The 27,331-nt window shown below is 36.3% G+C and overlaps 1 protein-coding gene across 2 annotated transcripts in view; it reads left to right on the plus strand.

The window, feature by feature from the left end:
- Positions 1–26,932, plus strand: part of CAAP1 (caspase activity and apoptosis inhibitor 1) — a 53,255-nt gene extending 26,323 nt beyond the window's left edge. Inside the window, exons 5-6 of one of the 2 annotated variants that reach the window (XM_025360671.1) lie at positions 7,138–7,211; positions 24,849–26,827. In XM_025360671.1, the coding sequence (XP_025216456.1) occupies positions 7,138–7,211; positions 24,849–25,195 (421 nt within the window). In that variant the 3' untranslated portion in view covers positions 25,196–26,827. Of the gene's footprint in view, positions 1–7,137; positions 7,212–24,848 lie in introns of both variants that reach the window. The other variant, XM_025360672.1, reaches the window with a different exon arrangement.
- Positions 26,933–27,331: the final 399 nt, after the last annotated feature.

The raw sequence follows: 27,331 nt of genomic DNA on the forward strand, positions 1-27,331 counted from the left end.
CCTCCTCCCATACTTGTTCTTTCTCCTAAGCAGTACTATACTTCTAAACCTTTTTTGTGTCAGGGACCCTTGAAAGTCCGGTGAAGCCTATAGATTCTTTTTCAAAATGATATTTGCTCTTTTTTTTTTTTTTTTAAATTCATGGATTAAAACAATTAGAAAGGAAATTAATAATAAAATAGTTAAAATATTTTGCAATATGGTAATATACTTATGAAAATAAGATCTAGCAGCAGTTCTAATAACTTTCATAATTTTAAAGTACAGAATAAGTATAAACAGTATTTTGGATGTGTGCAACAACTATATTATGTGAAAATATGTGTGATTTCTAATGGTGACAGAATCACAGATACTAATACCTAGAAAAAATGGATTCTAGTGAAAATACAGATGTAATTTTTCCCCATCTGTGGTAGGCTAAAGAAAATCCCCCCACATAGCCACATCTTAATCCCTAGAATCTGTGAATGTTAGTTTATATAGCAAAAGGGACTGCAGATATGATTAAGTGGGATGGTGAGTTGGGAAGATATTCCTGTATTGTTTTGGTGGGCTCTAAATGCAATCACTTGCATGTATCGTTATATCCAGTGTCCTTATATGAGGGAAACAGAAGGGGATTTGACAGTCTTTGAGAAGACTATATGATAACAGCATAGGGAAACAGAGTCAGAGATGTTGGCTTTGGAGATAGAAGAAAGGGCCTTAAAGCCTGTGAAACAGTGTCTTCTATAGAGCGGTGATCCCCAACCTTTTTGGCACCAGGAACTGGTTTCATGGAAGAAAATTTTTCCACCAGGGAATATGGGGGGAGGATGATATCTGTTCCACCCCAGATTATCAGGCATTAGATTCTCATAAGGAGCTTGCAACCAAGATCCCTTGCATGTGCATTTCACAATAGGGTTCGCATTCCTATGAGAATCTAATGCTGAGATGGGGCTCAGGCCGTAATGCTTGCTTGCCCACCACCGCTCACTCACCTCCTGTGCAGCCCGATTCCTAACAGGCCATGGATTGATACCAGTCTGCAGCCCAGGGGTTGGGGACCCCTGCTGTAGAGCATCTGGAGGGATTGTGGCCCTGCCAATGTATTGGTTTTGGGTAATTTATAGTGATTTTGGGCTTCTGGACTCCAGAATTGGGAAAGAATAGATTTTTGTTGTCTTTCAGTCAGCAAGCCGTGGTAGTTTATTACAAAATTCATAGGAAACAAATACACTAGGCAAATTCACAAATCTTCTGAATTCAATCCATACACCTGGCAGTAAGGAGATGGAGATGGTCCAAGATTCCAAGTTAAGGTCCCGAGCTTCAAAGGTAACCACTGTTAACCTTTTCTTGTGTGTCCTCTTATTCAGAAATGTTATACCAGAGTGAGTGTTTGTCTTCATGTATTGTCAGTTTCTTAACAACTTATTTGAAATATAAACCCATACACATAATACAAAGATTTTAAAAGGATATAGTGAGAGTAAGTCTCTCCTTTTGCCATTCCCTATTCTTTCTTCCTATAGGCAATCACAGTAAACCAGTTCTTGGGTATCCTCCCAGAGGTATTCTGTACATTTACATATATATGTATATATTTTCTTCTCACACAAATGGTAACATATTGTACAAACTATTCTGTACCTTTTACCATTATTTCTTCCATATAAGGATGTCTTTCTCTTGGACTTCGTCCTACCCAGTACATATACTTAGGCCTATTTACTATTCCATTGTTTGGTACAGCAGAACATAAACAGTCTCTTATTAGACATTTAAACATTTTATTAGTGGCCATTTAAAGTTATTTACTGGCCACATGTGGTGGCTCACACTTGTAATCCCAGCACTTTGAGAGGCCGAGGTGGGCGGATCACTTGAAGTCAGGAGTTTGAGACTAGCCTGGCCAACATGGTGAAATCCCGTCTCTACTCAAAGTACAAAAATTAACCAGTCATGGTGGTATGCGCCTGTAATCCCAGCGACTCGGGTGGCTGAGGCAGGAGAATTACTGGAACCTGGGAGGCGGAGGTTGCAGTGAGCCGAGATTGCACCACTGCACTCCAGCTTGGGCGACAGAGCAAGACTATCTCTAAATAAATAAATAAATAAATAAATAAAATTAAAGTTATTTACTGTCTTTTGTTAGTACTACGAAACCTTCCTAGGCCTCAATTTTCTCATCTGGAAAATAGAATCCTACCTCACAGGGTTGTTATGATGATTAAATGAGAAAATGATTGAAAGTCTTTAGAATTAGTACTTGCCCACATGGTAAGCATTGGAAAAAAATGTTACTGTATTTGTTTTGGAATTTTTACTTGGAATCTGTAACAATGACTATTCTACTTTATACCGATGAGTACTGGGGATTTCCCCTCCATTCCTCTTATGCTACACAAACCTAAAGAAACCAATACATTTGTTGTTTTTTGTTTGTTTGTTTGTTTGTTTGTTTGAGACAGAGTTTCTCTCGTTGCCCAGGCTGGAGTACAATGGCGTGATCTTGGCTCACCACAACCTCTGCCTCCCGGGTTCAAGTGATTCTCCTGCCTCAACCTCCTGAGTAGCTGGGATTACAGGCATGTGCCACCACGCCTGGCTAATTTTGTATTTTTAGTGGAGACGGGGTTTCTCCATGTTGGTCAGGCTGGTCTCAAACTCCTGACCTCAGGTGATCTGCCCGCCTCGGCCTCCCAAAGTGCTGGGATTACAGGCATGAGCCACTGTCCCCAGCCAAATTTCTTGTGGTTTTTAATCTTTACTATTGCTTAAAAAATTCATTGGTATGTGTCTATTTTTTTCATTTATTACAAAAATCATTTAGGAGAAAACATATATTTGAATGTATAAAAGGATTTTTCTCACAGTTGAGATCAATTTGTTATATTGACATTATTTTCTATAAATTCAGTTCTCTTAGACGCAAAGAGCTGACTGCTTTTGGGTTGGTAAAGGATCATAAATTGGTTATCTAGACACCACTTAATGTTCTCATATCCTTTGTAAATTGTATTAGGCTATATAATATGTAGAATGTTTGACATAACATAATAAGTTTATTCAAAATAACAGTTTTTCAGAAAATCTTTACAGAAAGTATTACTAATCACTGGCAATATTGTGACCTTAAATGCTAGATAGCATTCCACATTTTAAAACCTGCATGTTTGCACCTTTAAATGTCCATACAAAGTGATCTAATGCTGATTTTTGAAATTAGAAAGGACATTAAAACAGTAATATAGGGATAGAGCAAAGAGGAGATACTATACTCACCTCTTTGATTCCCTTTAGTCACTTTAAAATAAAACAGAGCCCCCTATTTAGGAAATTGCCTATTCACAAAATCTTGGAGTCGCAGGGTAGGGGACAGTTTATATACAATGAAGCCTTAGAGAATCATGGGTCAGAAAAAGCACTGGGGTGTGGTAACTGATCCTTTGATTTATATTATTTGAACAGAGGAAATGGAGATAAGGTTTCCTTCAGCGGGTGTAGGATTAAATTTTGCTGTCTGAGGAAGGGGCTTGATGAGAGACACAACAGAGATGTGAGTTGATATATTTGCCATTATTTTACATTTGAGCAAGAAATTTAAAAAAAAAAAAAAAATTTAGAAATATAGGAGTTCATATGTGTGGTTGATCTTTATTAAGTTCCACAGATCTCCCCAGTGTATTACTCTGATTTTAAAAAAATCATTGAACTGTAACAAAGGATGGACAGTGGATAGCTTGTGGAGGTAAAATAAAGTAAGTTAGACTGATGTTGGTTTCAGAACTTAAATCTCAGTCATAAGTATAGGGCTCTCGTGATTCAAGGCCGAGCTTGTAAATTAAGCTGCTTTAAAGGAGTGTTGGAGATAGGAGAAGTGAATTAGAAATATAAAAACAGAACTGGGTGAGGTGGCTCATACCTGTAATCTCAGCACTTTGGGAGGCCAAGGAGTTCGAGAACAGCTTGGGCAACAGGGCAAAATACCACCTTTACTTAAAAAATTAGCGGGGCATGGTGGTGCACATCTGTAGCCCTAGCTACTTGGGAGGCTGAGGTAGGAAGATTTCTTGAGCACAGGAAGTCAAGGCTACAATGGGCTGTGATCACTGCATTCCAGCCTCCTGGAAGACGGGGCAACAACTTGTCTCAAAAAAGAAAACAGGCTTTTTTTTTTCTTTTTTTTTAAAATTTATTTAAATGGAAAGGAGCACAAAGATAATTGCAAAATTCATAACCAAAACTGGTTTTGGCAGTGTGTTCCCACCCTCTCCCCATTCCTCTTTTTCCAGTTGTTTATGAAATTCTTCCTTAAAGTGTTTGATAGAAATATTTGAATGTCATTTAAATATAAAGTGGAATTGCTTTAGTTTTCCTGATTCTGGCACCTAGTATGTCTTACCACCTGAGAGGGGACAAAATTTTTATTTTCTTAAAAGTAGAAATAAAAAGACATGTACACATAATTTTCTTACAATTTAAGACATTTCCTTTTTGTAAATATCTTGCCTTTTATGCCATTTATTGGAGATCTTTAAATTGTATTAGAGAATTTTATATTTTAGTCATAAAGTACATCTTGTAAAAATTGCTAGTATAGATTTTAAATTTTCAAACTATTGAAAACTTTCTGGGATTTTTTTTTTTTCCTTTTTCTTCAGGTAATACTGACAGCATCTAACTTCACTTTTCTGCCACAGGGTGGTGTACAATACTTACTGTCTGAAATTCTGTTTGGTGACTTCAACAGCCTAATAGAACCCAACTTAAAATAGAATGTTGTAGAAGTTCACTTTGGGCACTAAAATAAATTGTTGTATGAGAGAAGATAGTCCTTATAGAGGGGTCCAATTTTTATTTAAAGGGGCTCTAAGGGGCTTTCATAGGGAAGGCAGTTATATTGAGTTATTAAAACATTTGGAAACACTTTCAGACTTATTACAATGTTGCAAGAATAAGAATAGTACAAGAAATATCCATATACCCTTTATCAGGATTTACTTATTGATCTTCTATCCCATTTGCTTACTAACTTTTTATATATGTATATTTTTTAATGAAACATTGGAAGCTAAGTTATATACATCATGACACTTTTCTCTATATGTTACACTGTGTTTTTCCAAGAGAGAGATACTCTATTATGTAACTGTAACACAGTATCAACTTGAGTAAATTTAACATTGATACAATACTTTTATCCAGTTCCCCATCAGTATTTCAGTGTGTCCTTTGACTCAGTAATGACCTTCATAACAATTTCCCTACCAGTTCAGCAGTCTCAGGTCAGTTATAACATTTAATTGTCTTTGCTCTTTAGCAACCCTTGAACCTGGAATAGATCCACAGCCTTTGTATTTTGTAACAATGACATTCAACTTTCCTTAACAGAACATTACTTATTTCCATTTTGAGTTTGTCTGGTGATTCTTCATAATACAGGTTTATATATTCTCAGCCAGAATATTATATAAATGATATATCTTCCTCAGTGTATTACATATATCCATCCTCCTTTTACTGGTGATGTTACATTATATTTTGAAGTCTTTTTTTGTTTGTTTTGTAAATTTAGATGTGTATGTTTAGAAGAATAATTAAATGCAATTCTAGGATGTGTAAAAGGAAACATTTTTCTCTCAAGAAACGTACTTACACTAATGCTCCCAGTAGGTAAAATCTAATTTGACTGGAAGGTTTGAGGTAGCACATTTTAACTTTAAACCTTGCAAAGCTCTTAATGTAGTATACTGGCATTTAATCTGTCCCTGGATTGCCAAGGAAAATTGTTGATACCCTCCTTGGGACCTGCCAGTCATTCTGGTGAATGAATAAAATCTGAGTAGGTGAAGTTGGAGAGAAGTGTAAAACACTGAGATATCCCAATTATAAATTTCTGATGTCATAATTAACAGCAAAGCCAAATAATTTTGTATTCTCTGAGTTTGGGCTTTATTAGTGCAGTTTTAATACAAAACAAACATATAAGGGCCAGAGGTGCTGACTGTAAAGAATATTGTAAACTTCTCAAAGAAATGATCACAAGTCTTTTTTAATCCTTTGGTTATTTGACGGATTTGTTACTGTTAATGGACACAATTTTGTGAATAGGAAGATTTCCTAAATATTGCTGGTATGTTATCCTTAGGATGTGTATAAAAATTCTTAGAAGGTGATAGAGATGCCTATTTTGAAGAAAATGGTCACATAGCTCATTTGAATATTTATAATTTCTTGACCTTTTTGCTGAAAAGTATATTAAGATGGTATAATGCTAAGAAAGCACATTGTTGGCCGGGCGCGGTGGCTCAAGCCTGTAACCCCAGCACTTTGGGAGGCCGAGATGGGCGGATCACGAGGTCAGGAGATCGAGACCATCCTGGCTAACACGGTGAAACTCCGTCTCTACTAAAAAATACAAAAAACTAGCTGGGTGAGGTGGCGGGCGCCTGTAGTCCCAGCTACTCAGGAGGCTGAGGCAGGAGAATAGTGTAAATCCGGGAGGTGGAGCTTGCAGTGAGCTGAGATCTGGCCACTGCACTCCAGCCTGGGTGACAGAGCGAGACTCCGTCTCAAAAAAAAAAAGAAAAGAAGGCACATTGTTTTGCAGCTGTATTCCAGAACATAGTGAATCGAAACTTTTTTACATGATCTTACATTTAATCCTTTTACTTTGATTACATCTGTATATTACATATAAAATATGTATTTTCCACATACTCTTCACATCAAAGCATTTGAGGTATGAAATTAAATGAATATAAAGTAATTTGAATGCCAAAATGCTCATTAAATTTAACAATTGAACTTGAAAAATTATTGGTTACTGCTGTGAGTTGTGATTCCTCCTATCAGCTACCCTGCAGAGTATTGGAAGGGAGAAAAAATTACTTCCATGTTCCTTTCAGGTTTGCCCCTTGATTTTACAAAGAAGCGTACTGCTTAAATTGCTAGTAGTTTGTAGCTGCTGCTTCTGACACTTGAGTACATGTTTCTGAGTTTCCAGAGTACACTGAATAACACCCTGGGAGCTTAGAAGAATTTAGCCTGTCTTCCCTAGTGCCTAACTTAATTCTGGGAACCTGGGTAGTAAATATTATGTGATTGAATATAGTTTTACAAGTTGATCTTATTTTCATTTCCCAGGCAAGACATCTGTATAGATTCTGCTTCATCCATGAGAGAGAATAAGCAACCTGAAGGTTTGGAATTAAAACAAGGTATGAATCAAGTACTTGATTATTATATAAAATTTACCTGAAGAATAGAATCATTTTACCAATAATAAATTTTCAGTGTCTAACTCACCCCATTTTACAGATAGAGGAAGAGAGCAATTTATTTGGTCAAAAATCAGAAGTGTAAAGAATATATCCTTTACTTCATGATTCTTTTAGCTACTGGAGTGACTATATTTTGTGATGTATAGTTGGTTACAGAAGCCACCAGAAAATGTTTTATCATCTTGAATAGTTTTATTTCAGTAATTTATTTTATTTTATTTTATTTATTTATTTTTGAGATGGAGTCTCGGCCTGGCACCCAGGCTGGAGTGCAGTGGCACGATCTCGGCTCACTGCAAGCTCCACCTCCCAGGTTCAAGTGATTCTTCTGCCTCAGCCTCCCAAGTAGCTGGGACTACAGGTGCCTGCCACCACGCCTGGCTAATTTTTTGTATTTTTAGTAGAGATGGGGTTTCACCGTCTTAGCCAGGATGGTCTAGATCTCCTGACCTTGTGATCCACCTGCCTCGGCCTCCCAAAGTGCTGGGATTACAGGTGTGCGCCACCGCGCCTGGCCTATTTCAGTAATTTATATATCATCAGCTACAAGACATTGGAGATACGTTAACTGGGTAGCTTTGGGTTGTATGTGGGAAAAAAAAAAAAGTAAGTTTTATAGGATAACGTTTTTCCCCCTGAGGTATTTTGTCCTTGTTTACTTACTTTCTTCCTTATTTATTGCTTTCTTTAAATCAGTTTTTGTCATTAGCAGCTAGCAGAAATAAAGTGGTAATTTTAATTTATTCAAGCCAAGTACATTAGTAGGGCTAATCTTTTAAACGCCTTTTTTGCTTCTTTTTTATCTTTAGTAGGAAGAATTGAAAGTAAAATAAGTTTTTATTAGTTACTCAAATGCCAGCTCACATTTGTTTCTGATAAAATTAATTCAGAGCAGTAAAAATTTATTGCAGCCAAGAAGATTAGGTTATCTATCATGTAATCACCTAATCTTTGATGGCTTAGAATAGTTTCTCTAAAATATGAGTCATATGAACGTATTTGGTAGAGAAAAAACAAGTCGCTATTTAGGCAGAATTTTTTTAAAAACTGGTCTTTTATTAATGCTTAATTTAAAAAGTGGAAAAAAAGGTTAGATAATGAATTTAGTGATTTGTTCAATTTATATAGAGAGAGCAAAATCTAGATTTTCTGTATTTCTGATTTATTTACTGTAGGATTTATGAATATTTGATTGTTCCGAAAATTCCCACTGCTCTTCAAAAGTCCTGTTGTGATAACCTCATATATAGCCAGACAAAATTACGTGTTTGTACTCTGACTTCTTCTGAGCACCCCCATAAACTCAGATTCATAATTTAATTGACATTTATTTGTCATACATAAATACATGCTAAACACCTATTATTTTATATAATATAATCATATATTATCTTACACCTCATGTATAATTAGATTACATCTCATGTATCATTAGACTACACTGCTACTGTTTCTTCTTTGTTTCTGCTCTTTGTATCAAATGAACAGGCAGTATAGAGGATATGCTGTTAGATCATCTGAGGAGAAGAGAATGTTCTATAAAGGATAAGAAAAGCTAGTGGAGACTACAGATTAGCCATTGTTACCTTATAAGAGAAGATGTTTTTCTTTTCCCATGTTCACACACTCAGAGTTCTTTAGAACTCCCTTCCTAGTGTCAACAGCCTGATTTGCTGTGATTTCTTATGAGAACTTCAGTCATGTGAAAAACTAGTCATGAAGGTGCAGAGAGGGAGAGAAGAAGACCTCTGACGAGCCAGATTTCAAAAGCCCAGGCCTTTTATGCTTAGGAGCCTGCACCACACTCAGGTCCTCATTGCGGTATGAGATATTAAGAACACATCAAGCAGAGTTGAGAAGACGTAAGATCAAAGTGTAGCAGTACCATTGTACAATACAGTTCATGCTCATGTTGTGACTAAATCTATAGGAAATAGTTAAATTAAGTTTTAACCTTTTTTTTTTTTTTTTTTTTTTTTTGAGACAGAGTCTTGCTCTGTTGCCCAGGCTGGAGTGCAGTGGCGCAATCTCGGCCCATTGCAAGCTCTGCCTCCCGGGTTCACGCCATTCTCATGCCTCAGCCTCCCGAGTAGCTGGGACTACAGGCGCCCGCCACCACACCCAGCTGATTTTTTATTATTATTATTATTTTTAGTAGAGATGGGGTTTCACTGTGTTGGCCAGGATGGTCTCAATCTCCTGACCTCGTGATTTGCCCACCTCGGCCTCCCAAAGTGCTGGGATTACACGCGTGAGCCACTGCGACTGGCCAGTTTTAACCTTTTTAAGAAAAGCAGGGAATTAAAATCTTTTGGAAGAGTATCTACAAAATGATTAAAATATAAAATGTTTTATTTCATAATGGAGAAACATAAGTTACTTAGAATATTTATTTATGGAGAACATCTTCCAGATAAATATTAGTATAGCTGAAATCTGAACTAGATAGTAACTTGCTTGAAGTTACCAAACAAGCTGAGAGGTATATCAAGAAATAGACATCCTGATAGGCTCAATAAAGATTATTCCCTTTTTTCTAATGCACTAATATTTTCTATTTGTAACGTGCATAACCTGCAACATCTAATATCTCTAACTTTTCTTGCCTAGCTAGCTATTTTTGTTCACAGTGAGCTCAATAAAAGCAGAATATAAGCTCCTTGTGAGTGCATTGTCATTTTAATGGCTTGACCAATTGAGAAAATTCACTGAAGCTTATTTAGTACAAAAGTAACCTTTTGTTCAGTAGACCAAAATATAAAGCAGCATTGAATTTTCTTTTTGCTCTTTCAGAATAAAATAAATCATATCGTGACCTATTAATGGTATATAAGTTATTTAAATTACATTATCAGTTGAGCATTTAAAATACCAAAGTATTACTTGAATAATACACAAGTATTAATTATACATTAAGTTGAAATTGGCATTTTCTTGTCTAGTGCTGGTTTCATTTGTCTTTGTTGCTAGAAAATATTTTTGAAACCGGCAGTGCTGAAGATGAGTATCAGATTGTACACTAACTTCCACTGCACTTTAATAATGGACTAATAAAAGGAACTACCTTTACAATGAAAATGTTATTTAAATGTAAATATAATCTGTTGGTTCAATGATTGGAACTGTAGTAAAACAGAAACTCTTCTGTTAGAAATTCTTTCTTTCTCTCTTTCTTTTTATTTTTTTGCCCTGTCGCCTAGGCTGGAGTGCAGTGGTGTGATTTCAGCTCGCTGTAACCGCCACCTCCTGGGTTCAAGCAATTTTCTTGCCTCAGCCTCCCAAGTAGTGGGAATATGGGTGCCCACTACCATGCCTGGCTAATTTTTGTATTTTTAGTAGAGATGGGGTTTCACCATGTTGGCCAGGCTGGTCCCGAACTTCCTACCTCAGGTGATCCACCCACCGTGGCCTTCCAATGTGCTGGGATTACAGGCGTGAGCCACTGTATCCGGCCAGAAATTGTTTCTTAAATAATTTCAGTCAGAATGCAGTTGTATAAGAAACATCAGTTATAGTTTTTACTCATTAGCACAGCTATAGCACATTTGTAGGTACACATGTGCATGCACATGTACCTGTGCAAGCTCACATGTGCAAGTTTGAGATCTTATGTTAATTTCCTGGAGGATTTCAGAGATTGCTGCTTTTCAAATAATGGTGGCTTATATAAATTTTCTGAATTGGTCAGTTGTGCTATAGTTAAAAACTTTGTTGAAGGTATTTCATTTGTAGAAAATACTTTAAAAATATCAAATATCTGCTAATGTTAAGTTTACTGCAGACATTCAGCAATGGTAAAATATTGGTCTGTATTTAAATTGTTGCTTTAAAGTTTACAATTGGAGAAGTATGTCGTTTTGTGAACTGTTTTACTTTGTAAATTCAAAAATTCAGTTCTTATGGTTTGTATTTTTTCATGGAAGTTTTCATGAGAAAAATTTTAAAACTATACATGAGAAATAGCTTTGTTAAGTTAGATTGAAGAGTTGAGGTTTATAGTTGTTGCTGTAAAATATTTGAAGTACTATTAAATGGAAGCGTGATTAGATTTTTTCTATATGGCCTTGGAGAAGAAAAAAAATGGAACCAATAAATAGCATTATCATTAGACAAAATTTTTTGGTCTAACGCAGTGGACTGCGTTCTAAGATGTTTCTGATGCTGAAGGTTTTGGACACAGGCCACATATATAGCCATGTGGTGGTGCTGTTGTAGAGGATTCAAGCAATGGTTGGCTGTTTGGCCTTGGTCTTCAAGTTCCTTTCTAGCTGTCAGGTTTGGTTAAGACCAGTGCCTCGTGCATTGTTTGTGCTTAGGAAGAATGGTTAATAACTGTTTTCCTAAATTGTTTAATGGAAGCAATGTGAAATATCCCCTTTTTTTTTTGTTATCTCTACATTTTTTATTCTATCGGAAGAAAAGAAAATGTGTTTGATTTAGTCTTTGATCTGTTTAATGGTTCCTTAAAATATATTCATTTGAATACAGTCATTAAAATAAATAATATAATTAAATGGTGTATAAAATGATCAAAGTCAATGAAGATATTTACTACATCTTATTGTGAATATTTGTACATTAACTGTCTCATGTGAGAATCTTTTCCTTAAAGACATGCAAGCACAAAATATGCACACAGAGTTTTGCTTTAAATAGATTCAAACCCTTCTCCCTTTTAAAAAAGTTATTAGCCAGGCTCATACCCACAATCCCAGCGTTTTAGGAGGCCGCGGAGGGAGAATCGCTTCAACCCAGGAAGAAGGTCGAAGCTGCAGTGAGCCATGATTGCACCACAAAGATTTCAGTATTTTGAGAGAAATGTTTTAAGTACTCATTTTACACATTCTGTCCTGTGATGTGTATCATAGGATCTTAGACATACTCCTAAGGCATCTACTTTGGAGGTCACATAGTGTAAACCTTCAATCATTATTGGGACACTGGGTTCTTTTTAGTCATTACGCTCTTACTCAGTTCATTAGGGAAAGCACCTCTTTACCAAAGTGCTCCTACCAAAGGAAAGACAGTAAATACTAGGCTTGAATCCAGATTTGGTTACCAGTTTCAGAACTCTTTACACACAGCACATCATAGTCTATTATTTAATTTGCGGTTTTGGCTGCCACATCGTATAGTTGATACATGATGAACTTACACTTTATTTTTTATTAAAAGGCTTTTTTTTGGTAGCAGCTTTAGGTTTACAGAAAAAGTGAGCAGGAAGTACACGGAGTTCCCATATACCTGCTTACCAACTCTTCCCCAAGTGAACCAATTTGTACATTATTATTAACCAAGTCCATAATTTATGATTAGGACTTACCCTTTGTGTTGTACATTCTATGGGTTTTGATAATTTTATAATGACATCAATCCACTATTACAATGTACAGAATATTTTCACTGCTTAAAAATCTTCTGTGTTCTACCTGTTTATCCTGCCCTCTCTCTCTCCCCCAACCCCTGACAGCCACTGATCGTTTTACAATCCCTATAGTTTTGCTTTTCCTGAAATCTCTGTAGTTTTGAATCATACAGTGTGTAGCCTTTTCAGGTTGGTTTCTGTCACTGAGTATTTGAAGTTTCTCCATGTCTTTGTGTGGCTTGATAGCACATTTTGTTTTATTGCTGAATTTCCATTGCATGATGTACAGCAGTTTATCCATTCACCCATGACATCTTGGTTGCTTCCAAGTTTTGGCAATTATGAATAAAATAGTGTGCAGGTTTTTGCGTGGACATAACTTTGCAACCCATTTGGATAAATACCAAGTTTAGTTTTGTAAGAAATTGCTTAACTGTATTCCAAAGTGTACCATTTTGTATTCCCACTGATGATGAATGAGAGTTCCCATTGCTCCACATTCTCATCAGCATTTGGTAGTGTCAGTGTTTTGGATTTTGGTCATTCTAATAGGCGTATAAGTAATCTCTTGTTTTCTTTTGCAATTCCCTAATGATATATGATGTTGAACATCTTTCATTTACCTAATTGCCATTTTGTATATTTGGTGAGTTGCCTTTTCAGATCATTTGTGCATTTTAAAAACTGGGTTGTTTTCGTATTGTTGTTTTAAGAGCTCTCTATGTATTTTGGATACCTGTGCTTTGTCACATATGTTTTACAAATGTTTTCTCTGAATCTGTAGCTTGTCTTTTTGTTCTCTTACTAGTTATTCATATGTAATACACAGACTCTAGGTGTATGTTTGGTGCATACTGTATTTATTCAGGTGAGACTTTGTAAATATATCATTTAAGGGACGCACAAGAAGAAGATACATTCGGCTGAACCCAGCATCCTAATTTGTGAAGCTTCTGTGGTTATTTTGAATCTGTTAAGTTCTGGAAAATCATATAGAATGTCTTAAGTGCATAGGTTTTGGAAACTTACTTGGGTTTGATTTTGTTTTGCTACTTTAGCTATGTGAACCTAGGGCAAGTTACTTAAACTCTCTGTTCCTCAGCTTCCTCATTTATAAAATAAGGATAGTAAATATGAGTACCTGTTTCATTATGTAGGTGTAAGGATTGAATGAATTAATACACACAAAATGCTTTAGAGCAGTGCTTAGTACATATTAAGTGCTCAAAAGGATCAGCCCTAGTAATTATTTCTGTTATTGTTGTCATTATTGTTTTCTGTCTCATCACCTCAGTATCAACCTGGCAGTTTCTAATTGGTAAAAGGGTCTCTATATATTGAATCATAATATGCCTTTATGTAACTTGTATTCATTGGTTTCTCTGTGCCCTTTGGTTTGAAGAAAATGAGTTTAATACATCTTCTAAATAATAGCTCTTAAAATTTTGAAGTTCACCCCTTCATCCAACAAACTTACTGTTTTGTTCTAGGCACTAAGGATAGAAAGATAAATATGTCCTGATCTGGAAAGAACTTGTCTAATAAAGGAAAACAGATATGTAAATAAATTTTTTTCATATCCCCCTGTATCTGAACCTATATACTCCCCTTATCTCCTGTTAAAACGGATGAACTCTTTGTGCTGCCAAGACCAGCCCCTCTGTTTGAGTCCTGATCCTGCTACCTTTTGGTACCTGCAAATACTTCATTTCTCTACCTAATTAATGTCCCCCTCTGTGGTGAATTACTGCCAGCAGCCATTTCACTCGTCATTGCTCAGTTCTCATCTTGACCCATCAGCGGCATATGACAGCATTGGTTATTTTCTCTTTCTTGACACTGGCTTTCCTGGCTTTTTCTGACTTCTAAAGGATGAGTGCCCCAGGACTGACTTTTTTCTACCCTGTCTAAGTGATGATCTTATGTAGTTTCAAGACTGGCAGCTACTAATTTATTTCTACAATTCTGACTTCTAACACTTGTGTATCCAGTTTACTTATTAAATGTCCAGTAAGCATCTTAAAGTTAATGTGTACCTGAATAAATTCTAGATCCCTCTCTGACTCCCTACCCACCCAAAAAACAAGAAACATAAAAACTACAATACCTTGGTCCTTCTACCATCTATCCCTGTCTTAATAAATAGCAGTTACATTCTTCTCAGTGTCCAGGCCAAGAACCTTGGAATCATTCTTCAGTCCTTTCCTTCATCTCCATCCTGATCCCCCTGTTTCTATCCGTGCTCATGGGAGTCTCTTTCACACAGCAGTCTGATTATTTTGTAATGTATGAATGGTCATGTCAATGTTCTTATCAAAGCCTTCTAATAGCTTCCCACCTCTACACAAAATCCACAGTCCATCTTTCCTTTGGCCAGTACAGCCTTAACATGATGTGACCTGTTACTCTCTGCCTTGCTGTCTCTGCTCCTACCTCATTGCTTTCTTCTAGCACTCCAAACACTCTTGTGTCAGGGGCTTTGCTTTTGCTGTTCCTTCTGCCTGCCTGCTTCCTCCTCAGATAACCATATGGGTCTTCCATGCATCATTTAGATTCCTGATCAAATGTTACCTGATCTGTCTAAACTAGTTGATACTAATTTTTTTTTTTTCCCAGAGCTCATAAACCTTCTAATAAACCTAGAATTTCATTGGGAATTGATGTCAGGTTTACTGTACTACAGTCTTATAGAAGTCACCTTTTGAAAACCAGGACTGTGTTGATCTAACACATGTCTAGTTCACAGCCTATCAGTTGTGACTGCAAGTTTTAATACCTGTGTTCCAATATATCAAATCTGAGATCTAAACTTATTTACACCAGTAGTGTACTCTTATTTATGTCAAACTACTGTTTTTAAGATTATTTCCATATCTATGAAGCCTTCCCTTCCCTAACCTACTTCTGCTCACCTCCCCTCTTCTCTCAATACCCTTTTTGTTTGTTTGTTTTTGAGACAGAGCCTCCCTCTGTCACCCACGCTGGAGTGCAGTGGTGTTAGCTCACTGCAACCTCCGCCTCCCGGGTTCAAGCAATTCTCTTGCCTCCTTCTCCTGAGTAGTTGGGATTACAGGTGCACACCACCGTGCCCAGCTAATTTTTGTATTTTTAATAGAGATGGGGTTTCACCATGTTGGCTAGGCTGGTCTCAAACTCCTGACCTCAAGTGATCCATCTCTCTTGGCCTCCCAAAGTGCTGGATTATGGGCATGAGCCCTGGGAGACTGAGATGGGAGGATTGCTTCAGCCCAGGAGGCAGAGGTTGCAGTGAGCCATGATTGCGCCACTGCACTGCAGTTTGGGTGACAGAGTGAGACCCTGTCTCAAAAAAAATTTAATTTAAAAATAATTTTACATTATCTAAATTAAGAATCAAGTCTCTAGTGTCTCTTTCTGAGCTTATATTTAAACAAGCAAAAGCAGCGCCACAAGAAACATGGTAGTTTGTGAAGTAGACGGTGAGTTCGAGCACACTTTCCTAGGATGGGTAGATTGTGGAGCACTGAGATGTTACTAACAAAGTATTTGAGTGTGATGCCTTTTTGAATGAGTATAAGTTCCAAGAAATCTCGAGGGGGAAAAGTTGCTTGCTTCCAAACTCCAGTGCTTGGAAATTGAGACAACTATTCTGCCTTCATTTTTCCCTTTTAGGTATTTTCTTTTTTGATATCAAACTTTTATTCTTTCAGAACCCTGTATTAGTGGTAGGAAAAATGATAAATGCTATTTTAAACATTTTTTTATTTACTTTCAGATTACTCGACAAAAGATTATAGTCAGGACTTGCTTATGTCAGCCTGTTATTGTGCCCCAGTGCAAGACCAAAAATATCCACTTATCTGATCCATTGTAAAAGACAAGCAGGGAGTCCGTATTGTGCTTTTTATCCTAGAATGGTGATGTCTTCAGACAATAATTTTGGATACTGCCTTTTTTTTATATATTCCCACTTGTGCATTTTATTCTGTCAGGCTCACATACCTCTGTACTGAGCTTGCATCTAGCATTTTACTTGTGCCCATTTTTGGAGTTTCCTCTTCTGTTAATATCACCTAGTAGATTTTACCCATTCTTAAAGACCCGTCTCATGTCATGTATCTATGAATGTCTCCCTGATTTTTGCCTGTTGCCTTGTATACTCTGAAATTCTGTTATATTTTATATTGCATAATTTGGTATGTTAAAGTACAATGCCATACGTTAAGCAAAACGTGAAGGCAAAACCTGTATCTTAATCATGCCACAAATATTTTGTCACTCTGACATTTTGCAAGACCTACTTCTGAGGCCTTTACAGCACCATCATGGCATGTGTAAAAAAGGTACTTAGTAAATATTTATTTGATTCTTGGAATAATCTCTGAAAGGGATAGTTAATGGATTTGTGAGTCTTAAAAGTCAAGTTTACAGGCTGGTGGATATTCATGTTATTTGGAAGTTCAGTGACGGTTCAACAGAATACTAGACAGGTTTTCTCTACTAAATCATTTGCATTTTTTCTTTGTCTTTAGAAATCAGTTATGCCACAATTAAATTTTATAAATGATGGTCAACCTAATGCACTTAAATCTAAATCAGTAGTTTAATACACTACACAGAAAAAAAAAAAAAAAAAGCCAAGTTCTCCATAACAGTGTTGCTGAATGCCTTCATAGGTTTCATCTGTCCATTATAACTGCATCATAGATGCCAAAACTTTTTACACATCTGAAATAATTTAGTATATGTTAAGTGACTTGTATAATAGAACATGGCAAATTATTGGAAGAGCTTTATACTTCAAGTCTTTTCAGTATTTCTTAATTTTCATCATTCCAGTAGAGTCAGTAACTCATTTTTTAAAGCATCATCTGCAAACTTATTAATACATTTCCAAAGATAATTTACTCTCGTTTTTGGTATTAGGGAATTACAGGGTTTTCCCTATCAATCATGATCCTCAAATAGAAGAGGTAAAACTTGTACATTCTTTCTAAAGAATTAACTTCATCCCCAAATAACTCATTCAGAGATCTCAAAATTTTGGGGAGTAGTCATGTTCTGTCTCTCTAATCCCCACTCTGCCCACATACGTATGTGTATGTGTGTAAGAGAGAGTTTTCAGGAAGAAGTGAGGTAAATTATTTCTACTCCTTCAAATAAAGTATAGTCAGTAGTAAGAAATATAACAGGTAATGTGATACCTATTTCAATAAAGCATTAACATAAGTTTTCACAAAGTTTTGTTCAAAAATTGTTTTACTAGCTGGGCGTGGTGGCTCACGCCTGTAACCCCAGCACTTTGGGAGGCCGAGGCGGGCGGATCACGAGGTCAGAGATCAAGACCATCCTGGCTAACACGGTGAAACCCCGTCGCTACTAAAAATGCAAAAAATTAGCCGGGTGTGTTGGCGGGCGCCTGTAGTCCCAGCTACACTGGGAGGCTGAGACAGGAGAATGGCGTGAACCCGGTAGGCGGAGCTTGTGGTGAGCCGAGATCACGCCACTACACTCCAGCCTGGGCGACAGAGCGAGGCTCCATCTCAAAAAATTGTTTTACTATTAGAAGTAATCATATAACATGGTTTGTGGTAAAATGTCAAAAATATGTTTGTGAACTAAAGAGGTGTTTGGGTTCTACAAAGGCACTGCTAGTACTTTAAGCCCACTTAATTTAAGCTTTTTAAAAAATACCTAAAGGAAAAAAAGGAAATAAAAACAGTTTTGATGTATGCATGATGTTAAACTAACATTATTGAAATCCACCAAGAAAAATAAAAGACAGTTGGGTCTGAGGTAAAATATAAAAAATGCAATTAAAAATAATAAGAATAAAAATTCATACTATTAACTAGAGACATAATAATCAAAGTGGCACAGGAAAGAGAGCAAGTAAAAACTTAGATCTAAGTTACTGATGTTATAGAGCAGCAAAAGAACTAAAGTTAACTTTAAACAATACACAAAGAAACAAGAAGATATGATACATTCCTTACATTGACTGTGCTCCTTCACTAAGATGGGTAACCCCTGAAATACTACATACCATTTAGGGCACTTGAGAGAAAAATAGTACAAATGAAGAAATGGAGCAAATAGCTTATGGGAAAGGAGTAAAGTAGTTTAAGAGCTTGGCTAGGCAATAGTTACAGAAGACAAAGACGTAAAAGATTTCTCAGGGGAAAAAAAGGGCCTTATCATGCATTCAATCCCTTATGGTTGACCCTCTGGCTAGCTACTCACCAATGTACCTTTGTTGTATTACACTGTCCTCTAGCCTGTACACTTTCACTGTTTCTCTTTTGTTTCCTGCTAACTTCAGTCCTACCAACTTGATTCATATCTCAGTCAAACTCTGCACCCAAGTACTAAAGATTTTTAAAATAAACTAATCCATTTAAACTTGTGTCTAGACAGCAAAATGAATCAATCACTCCTCAGATTCATCACTGACACATAAATAAATGGAATAATTTTTCAGAGGAATATATGTTTATGTTATTCAGTGAGGCATAGTTGTGAATATGGGATAAAACCATAAAGGCAAAATATTTGGCAGCTAAATAGAACAGCCAACACTCTGTAAACATTTTATTAGCAAGGAGAAAAAATAAACAACGTAAGACCCAATCACTCTAAAATTAATAGACTCCTAATGTAAATAAAAAGGAGTGTGCCACATAATATAAAAAACTAAAATGTAGTACCACTGTTTTTATAACAAACCTCAATGCATGAGAGCTGTGGGATTCTCTAAATTAGATAAAAGAAAATACTGCGTGGCATAGGTTTGCTTTCTGTTAAAATAAAAGTTTTAAATAGAATATCCAATGAAAGTAAACAAACATATAAGAGTTGTGTTTTTTTGGTGTTTTTTTGAGACAAGAGTCTCGCTCTGTTGCCCAGGCTGGAGTGCAGTGGCGCAATCTTGGCTCACTGCAAGCTCCGCCTCCTGGGTTCACACCATTCTCCTGCCTCAGCCTCCCAAGTAGCTGGTACTACAGGTGCCCGCCACCACTCCCAGCTAATTTTTTTGGTATTTTTTAGTAGAGACGGGGTTTCACTGTGTTAGCCAGAATGGTCTCAATCTCCTGACCTCTTGATCCGCCCATCTAGGCCTCCCAAAGTGCTGGGATTACAGGCGTGAGCCACTGCGCCTGGCCACATATAAGAACTATTAATCACATCACAAACATTTTGAGGTATAAAAATAAAGGGAACTTTTAAATTATGCTAACGTATTTAAACCTTGATAGGACTTACGAATATTCTAGTTGATAATAATTTAGCTTATCAGAAACAGTTCTTATGCAGGTGAAAGTGTATCTAGTGTTTTGAGTGATATGCTTGTGAAACCTCTTGACAGTGAATTATTAAATTAAGCCAAGACAAACTGTAGAGCATGGATTATTTAGATACTGGTATGAATTTCCGCTAAAGACAGCAAATTGAACATACGTATCTACTTCCCATCCCTACCAAGAACCCACTGAAGTGACGGAAGAGAGATATTTAAAATAATAACATAAGTTGTAAGTTAACTGATGACAGAACTAACAGCAGTCCTTCCAAAGTAAACCACAAAATGGGGAATAAACAAAGGAAAAAAAAAAACAACAGATTTAGCTAAATGTTAATATTTCTGAGAAAAAAATGCCACAAATAAACTTATAAGACAGGAAAACTACAAAAAAATAACAAATTTGTTTTTAAAAAGGGCAAATATAAGAATATATAGAATTGAGGTATTGTTAAGAAACAAAAGCATGGGCAAAGGGTAGAAACAAGTCAGATATTTCACAAAACTGGAAATACAGAAGGCAGTACACATGTGGCAAAGAAAGCTCAACCTAATTTCTAATCAGATAAATGTAAATTAAAACAAAATATTACTTTTTACTTACTAGTAAAAATGAAGATTTTTATCTGTCTATAAAAAAAGTTAGTACATTGCTAAGGTTAAAAAATATGACCAAGTTATATTGTTAAGTCAAAAAAGTAAGCCAAAGAGTGATAATTATGTTTTTGTTAAGTACTCTAAATTATTAACAGTGATTACTTCTGGGAAGGGGAATAAAAGAAGAAGAAAAATTGGCCAGACGCAGTGGCTCACTCCTGTAATCCCAGCATTTTGGGAGTCTGAGGCAGGCAGATCACCTGAGATCGGGAGTTCGAGATCAGTCCGACCAACATGGAGAAACCCCCGTCTCTACTAAAAATAGAAAATTTTTATTTTTAGTGGTGGTGCATGCCCGTAATCCCAGCTACTCAGGAGGCTGAGGCAGGAGAATTGCTTGAACCTGGGAGGTGGAGGTTGTGGTGAGCCGAAATTGCGCCATTGCACTCCAGCCTGGGCAACAGGAGCAAAACTCTGTCTCAAAAAAAAAAAAAAAAAGAAAAATGAATTTTCCCGTTTTGCTCTGTCAACCAACATGTATTTCTTCAACCTTTTAGAAGAATGAACTGTAAAAAGCATTAAAAGAAAAAATGAATTTATAGTATAACAAAAAAATATATAATGTAAAGACGAGAAATGTTATGGTTTTCACAAAATGTAAGTAGACAGGATCAAATTGACGAAAGGAAAATCACAACCAAAGACACCGTAGATAAGTGTAACTCTTTTTTTTTTTTTTTGAGACAGAGTCTCGCTTTGTCACCCAGGCTAGAGTGCAGTGGCACAATCTTGGCTCACTGCAATCTCTGCCTCCTGGTTCAGGCAGTCCTCTGCCTCGGCCTCCCGAGTAGCTGGGATTACAGGCACCCGCCAGCACGCTCTGCTAATTTTTGTATTTTTAGTAGAGATGGGGTTTCACGATCTCGGCCAGGCGAGTTTTGAACTCCTGACCTTGTGATCCACCTGCCTCGGCCTCCCAAAGTGCTGGGATTACAGGCGTGAGCCACCGCGCCTGGCCGATAAGTGTAACTCTTTCTTAGAGTCTTGGAAGCGAGGAAGAATTGGCTGTGGAACAAACAACATGGCAATTAAAATTAAATTCATTTTGAATAATTAAGCCAACTGAACTCCTCCTCCTTTCCCTACATCCAAGCACTCTACTCTGAGAGGCCTACCCCACATCCACTTTACATCAAAAAAAAGATCTGTTAGAGAAATAAACAACTGCTGAAAAACCAGCTACCAGAAAAACATAACTAAAACAAATGAAGGACCAAGATAAACAAAAGAAATAAAATCCAGGGATCAGAAGATAATCTTTTAAAGAAAGGGGAAGAAGACAGTCCATTTAATATCCTTATTAGAGAGACTAATGTGGACACTGCAGCCATAAAACAGGGTGCAATGAAAACAAGCCAGAGACCAAGAATTGTTAGAATTTAAAAATACAGATATCGGCCAGGTGTGGTGGCTCACACCTGTAATCCCAGCACTTTGGGAGGCCAAGGCAGGTGGATCACGAGGTCAGGAGTTCGAGACCAGCCTGACCAACATGGGGAAATCCTGTCTCTATTAAAAATGCAAAAAGTAACCAAGTGTGGTGGTGTGCACCTGTAATCCCAGCTACTCAGGAGGCTGAGGCAGGAGAATCGCTTGAACCCTGGTGGTGGAGGTTGCAGTGAGTAGAGATTGCGCCACTGCATTCCAACCTGAGCGACCGAAAAAGCAAATATTCAGCATTTGCTGGGAGATAATGTTAAGGAAATATCTCAAAATCCAGGAAAAAATATTTTTAAATGTGCAATAAAAGTTAAGAGATGAAGATGAACAACTCATGAAGTCCAACAGGAACTGAATATAATTCAACAAATATTACTGAGCACCTACTGTGTACAAGACACTGTTTTAAGCACCAAGGAAACAGCAGTGAACAACAAAAATCTCTGCCCTAAATTGGAGTAGTAGAGAGAGTAAAAATACATAAAAATGTCAGGTGCAATGAAGAAAAATAAAACAGGATAAGAAGATAGTAGTAGGATGACACTTTCACAGAGAGTGATCACCGTGATCTGATAAGGTACCATTTGAGCAGGGACTTGATAAAGTGTCAGAGTAAATCAGAAAGCAAGAAAGTAGACAGTGGAAAGGGAAAATAAAGAAATAATCTGGATAAAATCTGATAGAAGGTGAAGAAGGCCTTCACCCTGAAAGGGCTTGCCAAGTGTAGAACATCAAACCTAAGACACATCCTGTGAAATAGAATTCAAGGATAAAAAAAATATCCCTGAAAGTTTCCACAGGAAGAAAACTAGATTACAAACAAAAGCATTACAGTGGTTAGGTTTAGGGAATCAAGAGTATTCTCATCAGCCGCTGTAGACAATACCCAATCCCAGTGGATACTGACATGATCACAAAAAGAAAAGCAATTATATATTATGTACTGGAAGTATACAATGTCACTTCTAAATATTCTTACCAGAAAATTGAACCTGAGTCTGATCAAGCCTCTGAATCAACTACCAGTTTACTTCTTCTCCACCCCCTCATTATATTATTCAGCTCTTCATTCATTATCCCGCAACAACCTCTAGTCTGAAAAACAAGTCACATTTTTCAAAAATTTGTCTTTTAAAATATTTTATACAGCCTATAGTTTCTTATTCAGAATCAGTGACTACGCACTCTAAATTTTAGGTAAAGCCCGGTGGACACTAATATTAATTTTTTGAGACTGTGAACAACTTAGCACTTCTTTTCTTTCTTTTTTTTTTTTTTTGAGACGAAGTTTCACCCTCGTTGCCCGGTCTGTAGTGCAATGGCACGATCTTGGCTCACCACAACCTCCGTCTCCTGGGTTCAAGTGATTCTCCTGCCTCAACCTCCCGAGTAGCTGGGATTACAGGCATGCGCCACTGCGCCTGGCTAATTTTGTATTTTTAGTAGAGACAGGGTTTCTCCATGTTGGTCAGGCTGGTCTCAAACTCCCAATCTCAGGTAATCTGCCCACCTCGGCCTCCCAGAGTGCTGGGATTACAAGCATGAGCCACCGCAACCGGCCTTATTTTCTTAAATCTGTTTTAGTCTCAAGTTAGAATACTTGTATAAAATATTGCTTCTTAAAAGGTTACATTCAATTTTCTGTAGTGTTTTTTTTTTTTTTTTTTTTTTTTTTGCTATTTGGAAATATTTGTTGCTTTGTGGACATATATAAAATGTTCTTTGCCATCAAATAAAATGATAATCTTTTTTTTTTGCAAGTTCTATTTATAGACACAAAAATGATTTTTTGTTTTATTTTCCACTTTAATTTTGGAATGGGGGTGGTTTTTGAATTATAAGCATGTAGGAGGATTACTGAAGGTCAGTAAATCATCTATTATAAAACCTATGGAGTATAATTGTTTATGTCCTTCCTGTACAGTCTGTTACCAGAATTTACCATCTATCAATCTGTGTTTTGTAAAAAGCTTTCCCTACTGTAAGGAAAGCACTATCAAAGCTTTCTTATAGTAGGGACAGCTAACATTTTGGGGATCATGACTTTTTTAAAAAAAAATTCAATATTTAAAAGATAAATTAATTGGGAATATAAGTGAGTACTCAAAGTTGCAAATGATGCCTGGAATTGAGTAGTATTCAATGCCAAGAACAAGGTGGTGGAGAGCCATAATCTGTTATAGAAGTTTTATAACAAACGCATTTTTTAAAATTATGGTGTACTAACTTTGTTAATTAAAATCCTCGTCATTAAAACACATTTTACCTTGGAAAATGGCCTTAGGCATTCTTCTTTAATTTATTGATTTGGAACACAGTGTTTGAAAAAGCATATGAAAATATTGGGATAGTTGCAATGCATATGTTGTACTGCTTGCTGATGATACTTTTTCTTTTTTGTAGTTTATAAAGCAAAGTATTTTAAACACCTTCTAGAATGAAATTTTACTACTTGAATAATAAGCCATATTCTATCCAGAGGATTTCCAGTGTCAGCTTTCATTTTGTAGTGCAGAAGCTTTACTGTGATATAAAATGTTATGACATTTTAATTAGGAAAATAGATCATGGGCACTCCATATGATGGAATACATTTCTTAATGTTCCCATGTTCTAAATTAGAATGAAAAATACATTTGAATTCACATTGCATTAGATCTGCTTTGAAGATTGAGGAGTCAGGGGAAAAGAGGGTGGCATGGGGATTATGGAATGTGTTTGGGACTCCATAGTGGGAGGTGGGATCAAAGCAGTTTTTAAATTATAAACAGTAAGGAAATTTTGACCCATGGTATTTAGGTTAACATGGATCTTTCTGCTTTTTTTGTTACAGGAAAAGGGGAAGATAGTGATGTACTCAGTATAAATGCAGATGCTTATGACAGCGACATAGAAGGCCCATGCAACGAAGAAGCAGCTGCTCCCGAGGCACCAGAAAATACAGTCCAAAGTGAAGCTGGTCAGATAGATGACCTGGAGAAAGACATTGAGAAAAGTGTGAATGAGATTCTAGGACTGGCAGAGTCTAGCCCAAACGAACCCAAAGCAGCCACTCTGGCTGTTCCTCCACCAGAAGATGTTCAACCTTCTGCACAGCAACTGGAGCTGCTAGAACTTGAGATGAGGGCAAGAGCGATTAAGGCCCTAATGAAAGCTGGTGATATAAAAAAGCCAGCGTAGGTATTTAACTTGAGTTTGAATTTTAGGTATGTTTGAACAAAGCCACAGCATTTAATTTTGTATCTAAAATTTATTTGGGGTCTTATATGTTATTTCTCATGTAACCCTTATTAGGTCAACTTACTTTAGCCCTAAAATACCTGTGGCTGTTTCTTTTTATTTTTTATTTTTTTGATTACTTTTTTGTTATAAATGTGTGTTAGTGTCTTATGAATTCATGGCAGTATAGCTGGATAGCCTGGATACTTTGTTAGATGAGTATTTAGCTGTGTCTGCAAATCTTAAAAGCAAAGAGTCATGGTAGTTTTTTCTTTATTTTTAAATGTTTGGGCACCAAACCTAAAAGCAAAAGATTGACCAAGCATGTTTCTGTTAAGTCTACTTATATATTACAATATAATATTAAATTATTGCTTTAAATTTGTTAACAATTTGAGAAATTTAGTTTTGCTTATATGCACTTTTTAAATATACACTATTTTGAAGATTCCTTATGTAGATGCAAATTTCCTAGTTAAAACTGAGTAACAGAGATCTGAAATGACTGAGAAAAACTTTTTTATTAAAGGAAGGAATTAATTTAAGGCAATGTTTAACAATGTGGAACTAATTGCCCATGTTTAATTATAGCAGACAAGCCATTCTAACAGGTATTCGATACCACTGGATGCATTATTCTAGATTTTTTTCTTTAATGAAAATGGAACAAGTTTTCATTTACATTCCAAGCTGTCAGGAAATGGAGAATATTTTATTATCTAGGATTTTATCTGATGTAGTTGCTTAAAGATCTGATGTGCTATAATTTCATGAATCAGAAATAATAAAATGCTGTCATTCTGGATCTGAAGACTTTTGATACTTTTTCAAAAGCAAAATTGATTTCAGGAACCTTTGATAAGTTGTTATAATTAATCTAATTTTGTATAGTTTTTGTAAATAAATTACCATCCTTCCACAATTATGGATGCTTTTATCCCCCCATCACTAATTGCAGTTGTTTGATACCAAAATAAATTTACATAGAGATCCTTAACTTAAAATAAATTAATTTTTTCAAAAAACATAAATCTCGAACTGTTGTTTCTATATTTGATAACGAATACAGCGTATTTGATTTATCAGCCGTGGTCTACTGATACTATATGAGGTTTTTCCTTATATATAAAAGTTGCAGGGATTGTATTTTATTAGCTGCTTTAATTATGTTAATTTTAAAGGGTTTTTAAATGGAAATAGAGGACATTTATGAAACGTTGGAGTTGCAGTTACAAATTCTTGTTGTTGTTGTTGTTCCTGAACATGCCTTGGAATAATTCTACCATTTTTTCCCCTCCATAAATATTTCTAATAAAGCATAGAAGAAGCCTAATGATTTTAAATGCTTCTCTTAGGCTGGTAAACAGATTTGAGTTATGAGTTTCATTGCTATTACTTCAAGACGAAAAGACATTGATATAATTTTTCTATTTCAACTTAAAGTAATAGTTAATATGCTAAAATAGTACAGAATAAACTTTATTGCTGCTTACTAATTACAAAATACTGTAGATGGCATCTGTATGATTAAACATATAAGAGTGAAAAAGGTCTGAGGGCTTTGTAGATGATTAAAGTCTCCACCTTCATGAAGCATTTTGTGTCTGTTCTGCTCTATGCAGAATGATTTACAGGACATTTGACTGGAGTGGATATGTGTGAGGTAGAGTGAACAAAACAAATTAGTCTACTTAATTCCCTACCTTGGAAAATCAATTTTTTATCTTCTTCTTCTTTTAAAATGTTGAAATACTTGAGAGATTTTTGAAAACGAATGGCTTTAGAGAATGGGAATGTTTGCTTTAGAAATACCTAAGTAATGGGAAAATACCATGTATCTATCTGATGCTGCCATTTAAATAATCAGCTCAGAGGTGTTTATTGAAAGCCTGTAAGGTTCTCAGTCTTACTCAAATCTTAAACCTAGAGGCCAGGTGTGGTGGCTCATGCCTGTAATCCCAGCACTTTGGGAGGCCAAGGCAGGCGGATCATGAGGTCAGGAGATCAAGACCATCCTGGCTAACACGGTGAAACCCCGTCTCTACTAGAAATACAAAAAAGTAATTAGCCAGGTGTGGTGGTGGGCACCTGTAGTCC

The sequence above is a fragment of the Theropithecus gelada genome, chromosome 15 (genome assembly GCF_003255815.1).
Source record: "Theropithecus gelada isolate Dixy chromosome 15, Tgel_1.0, whole genome shotgun sequence".
NCBI classification, from domain to species: Eukaryota; Metazoa; Chordata; class Mammalia; order Primates; family Cercopithecidae; genus Theropithecus; species Theropithecus gelada.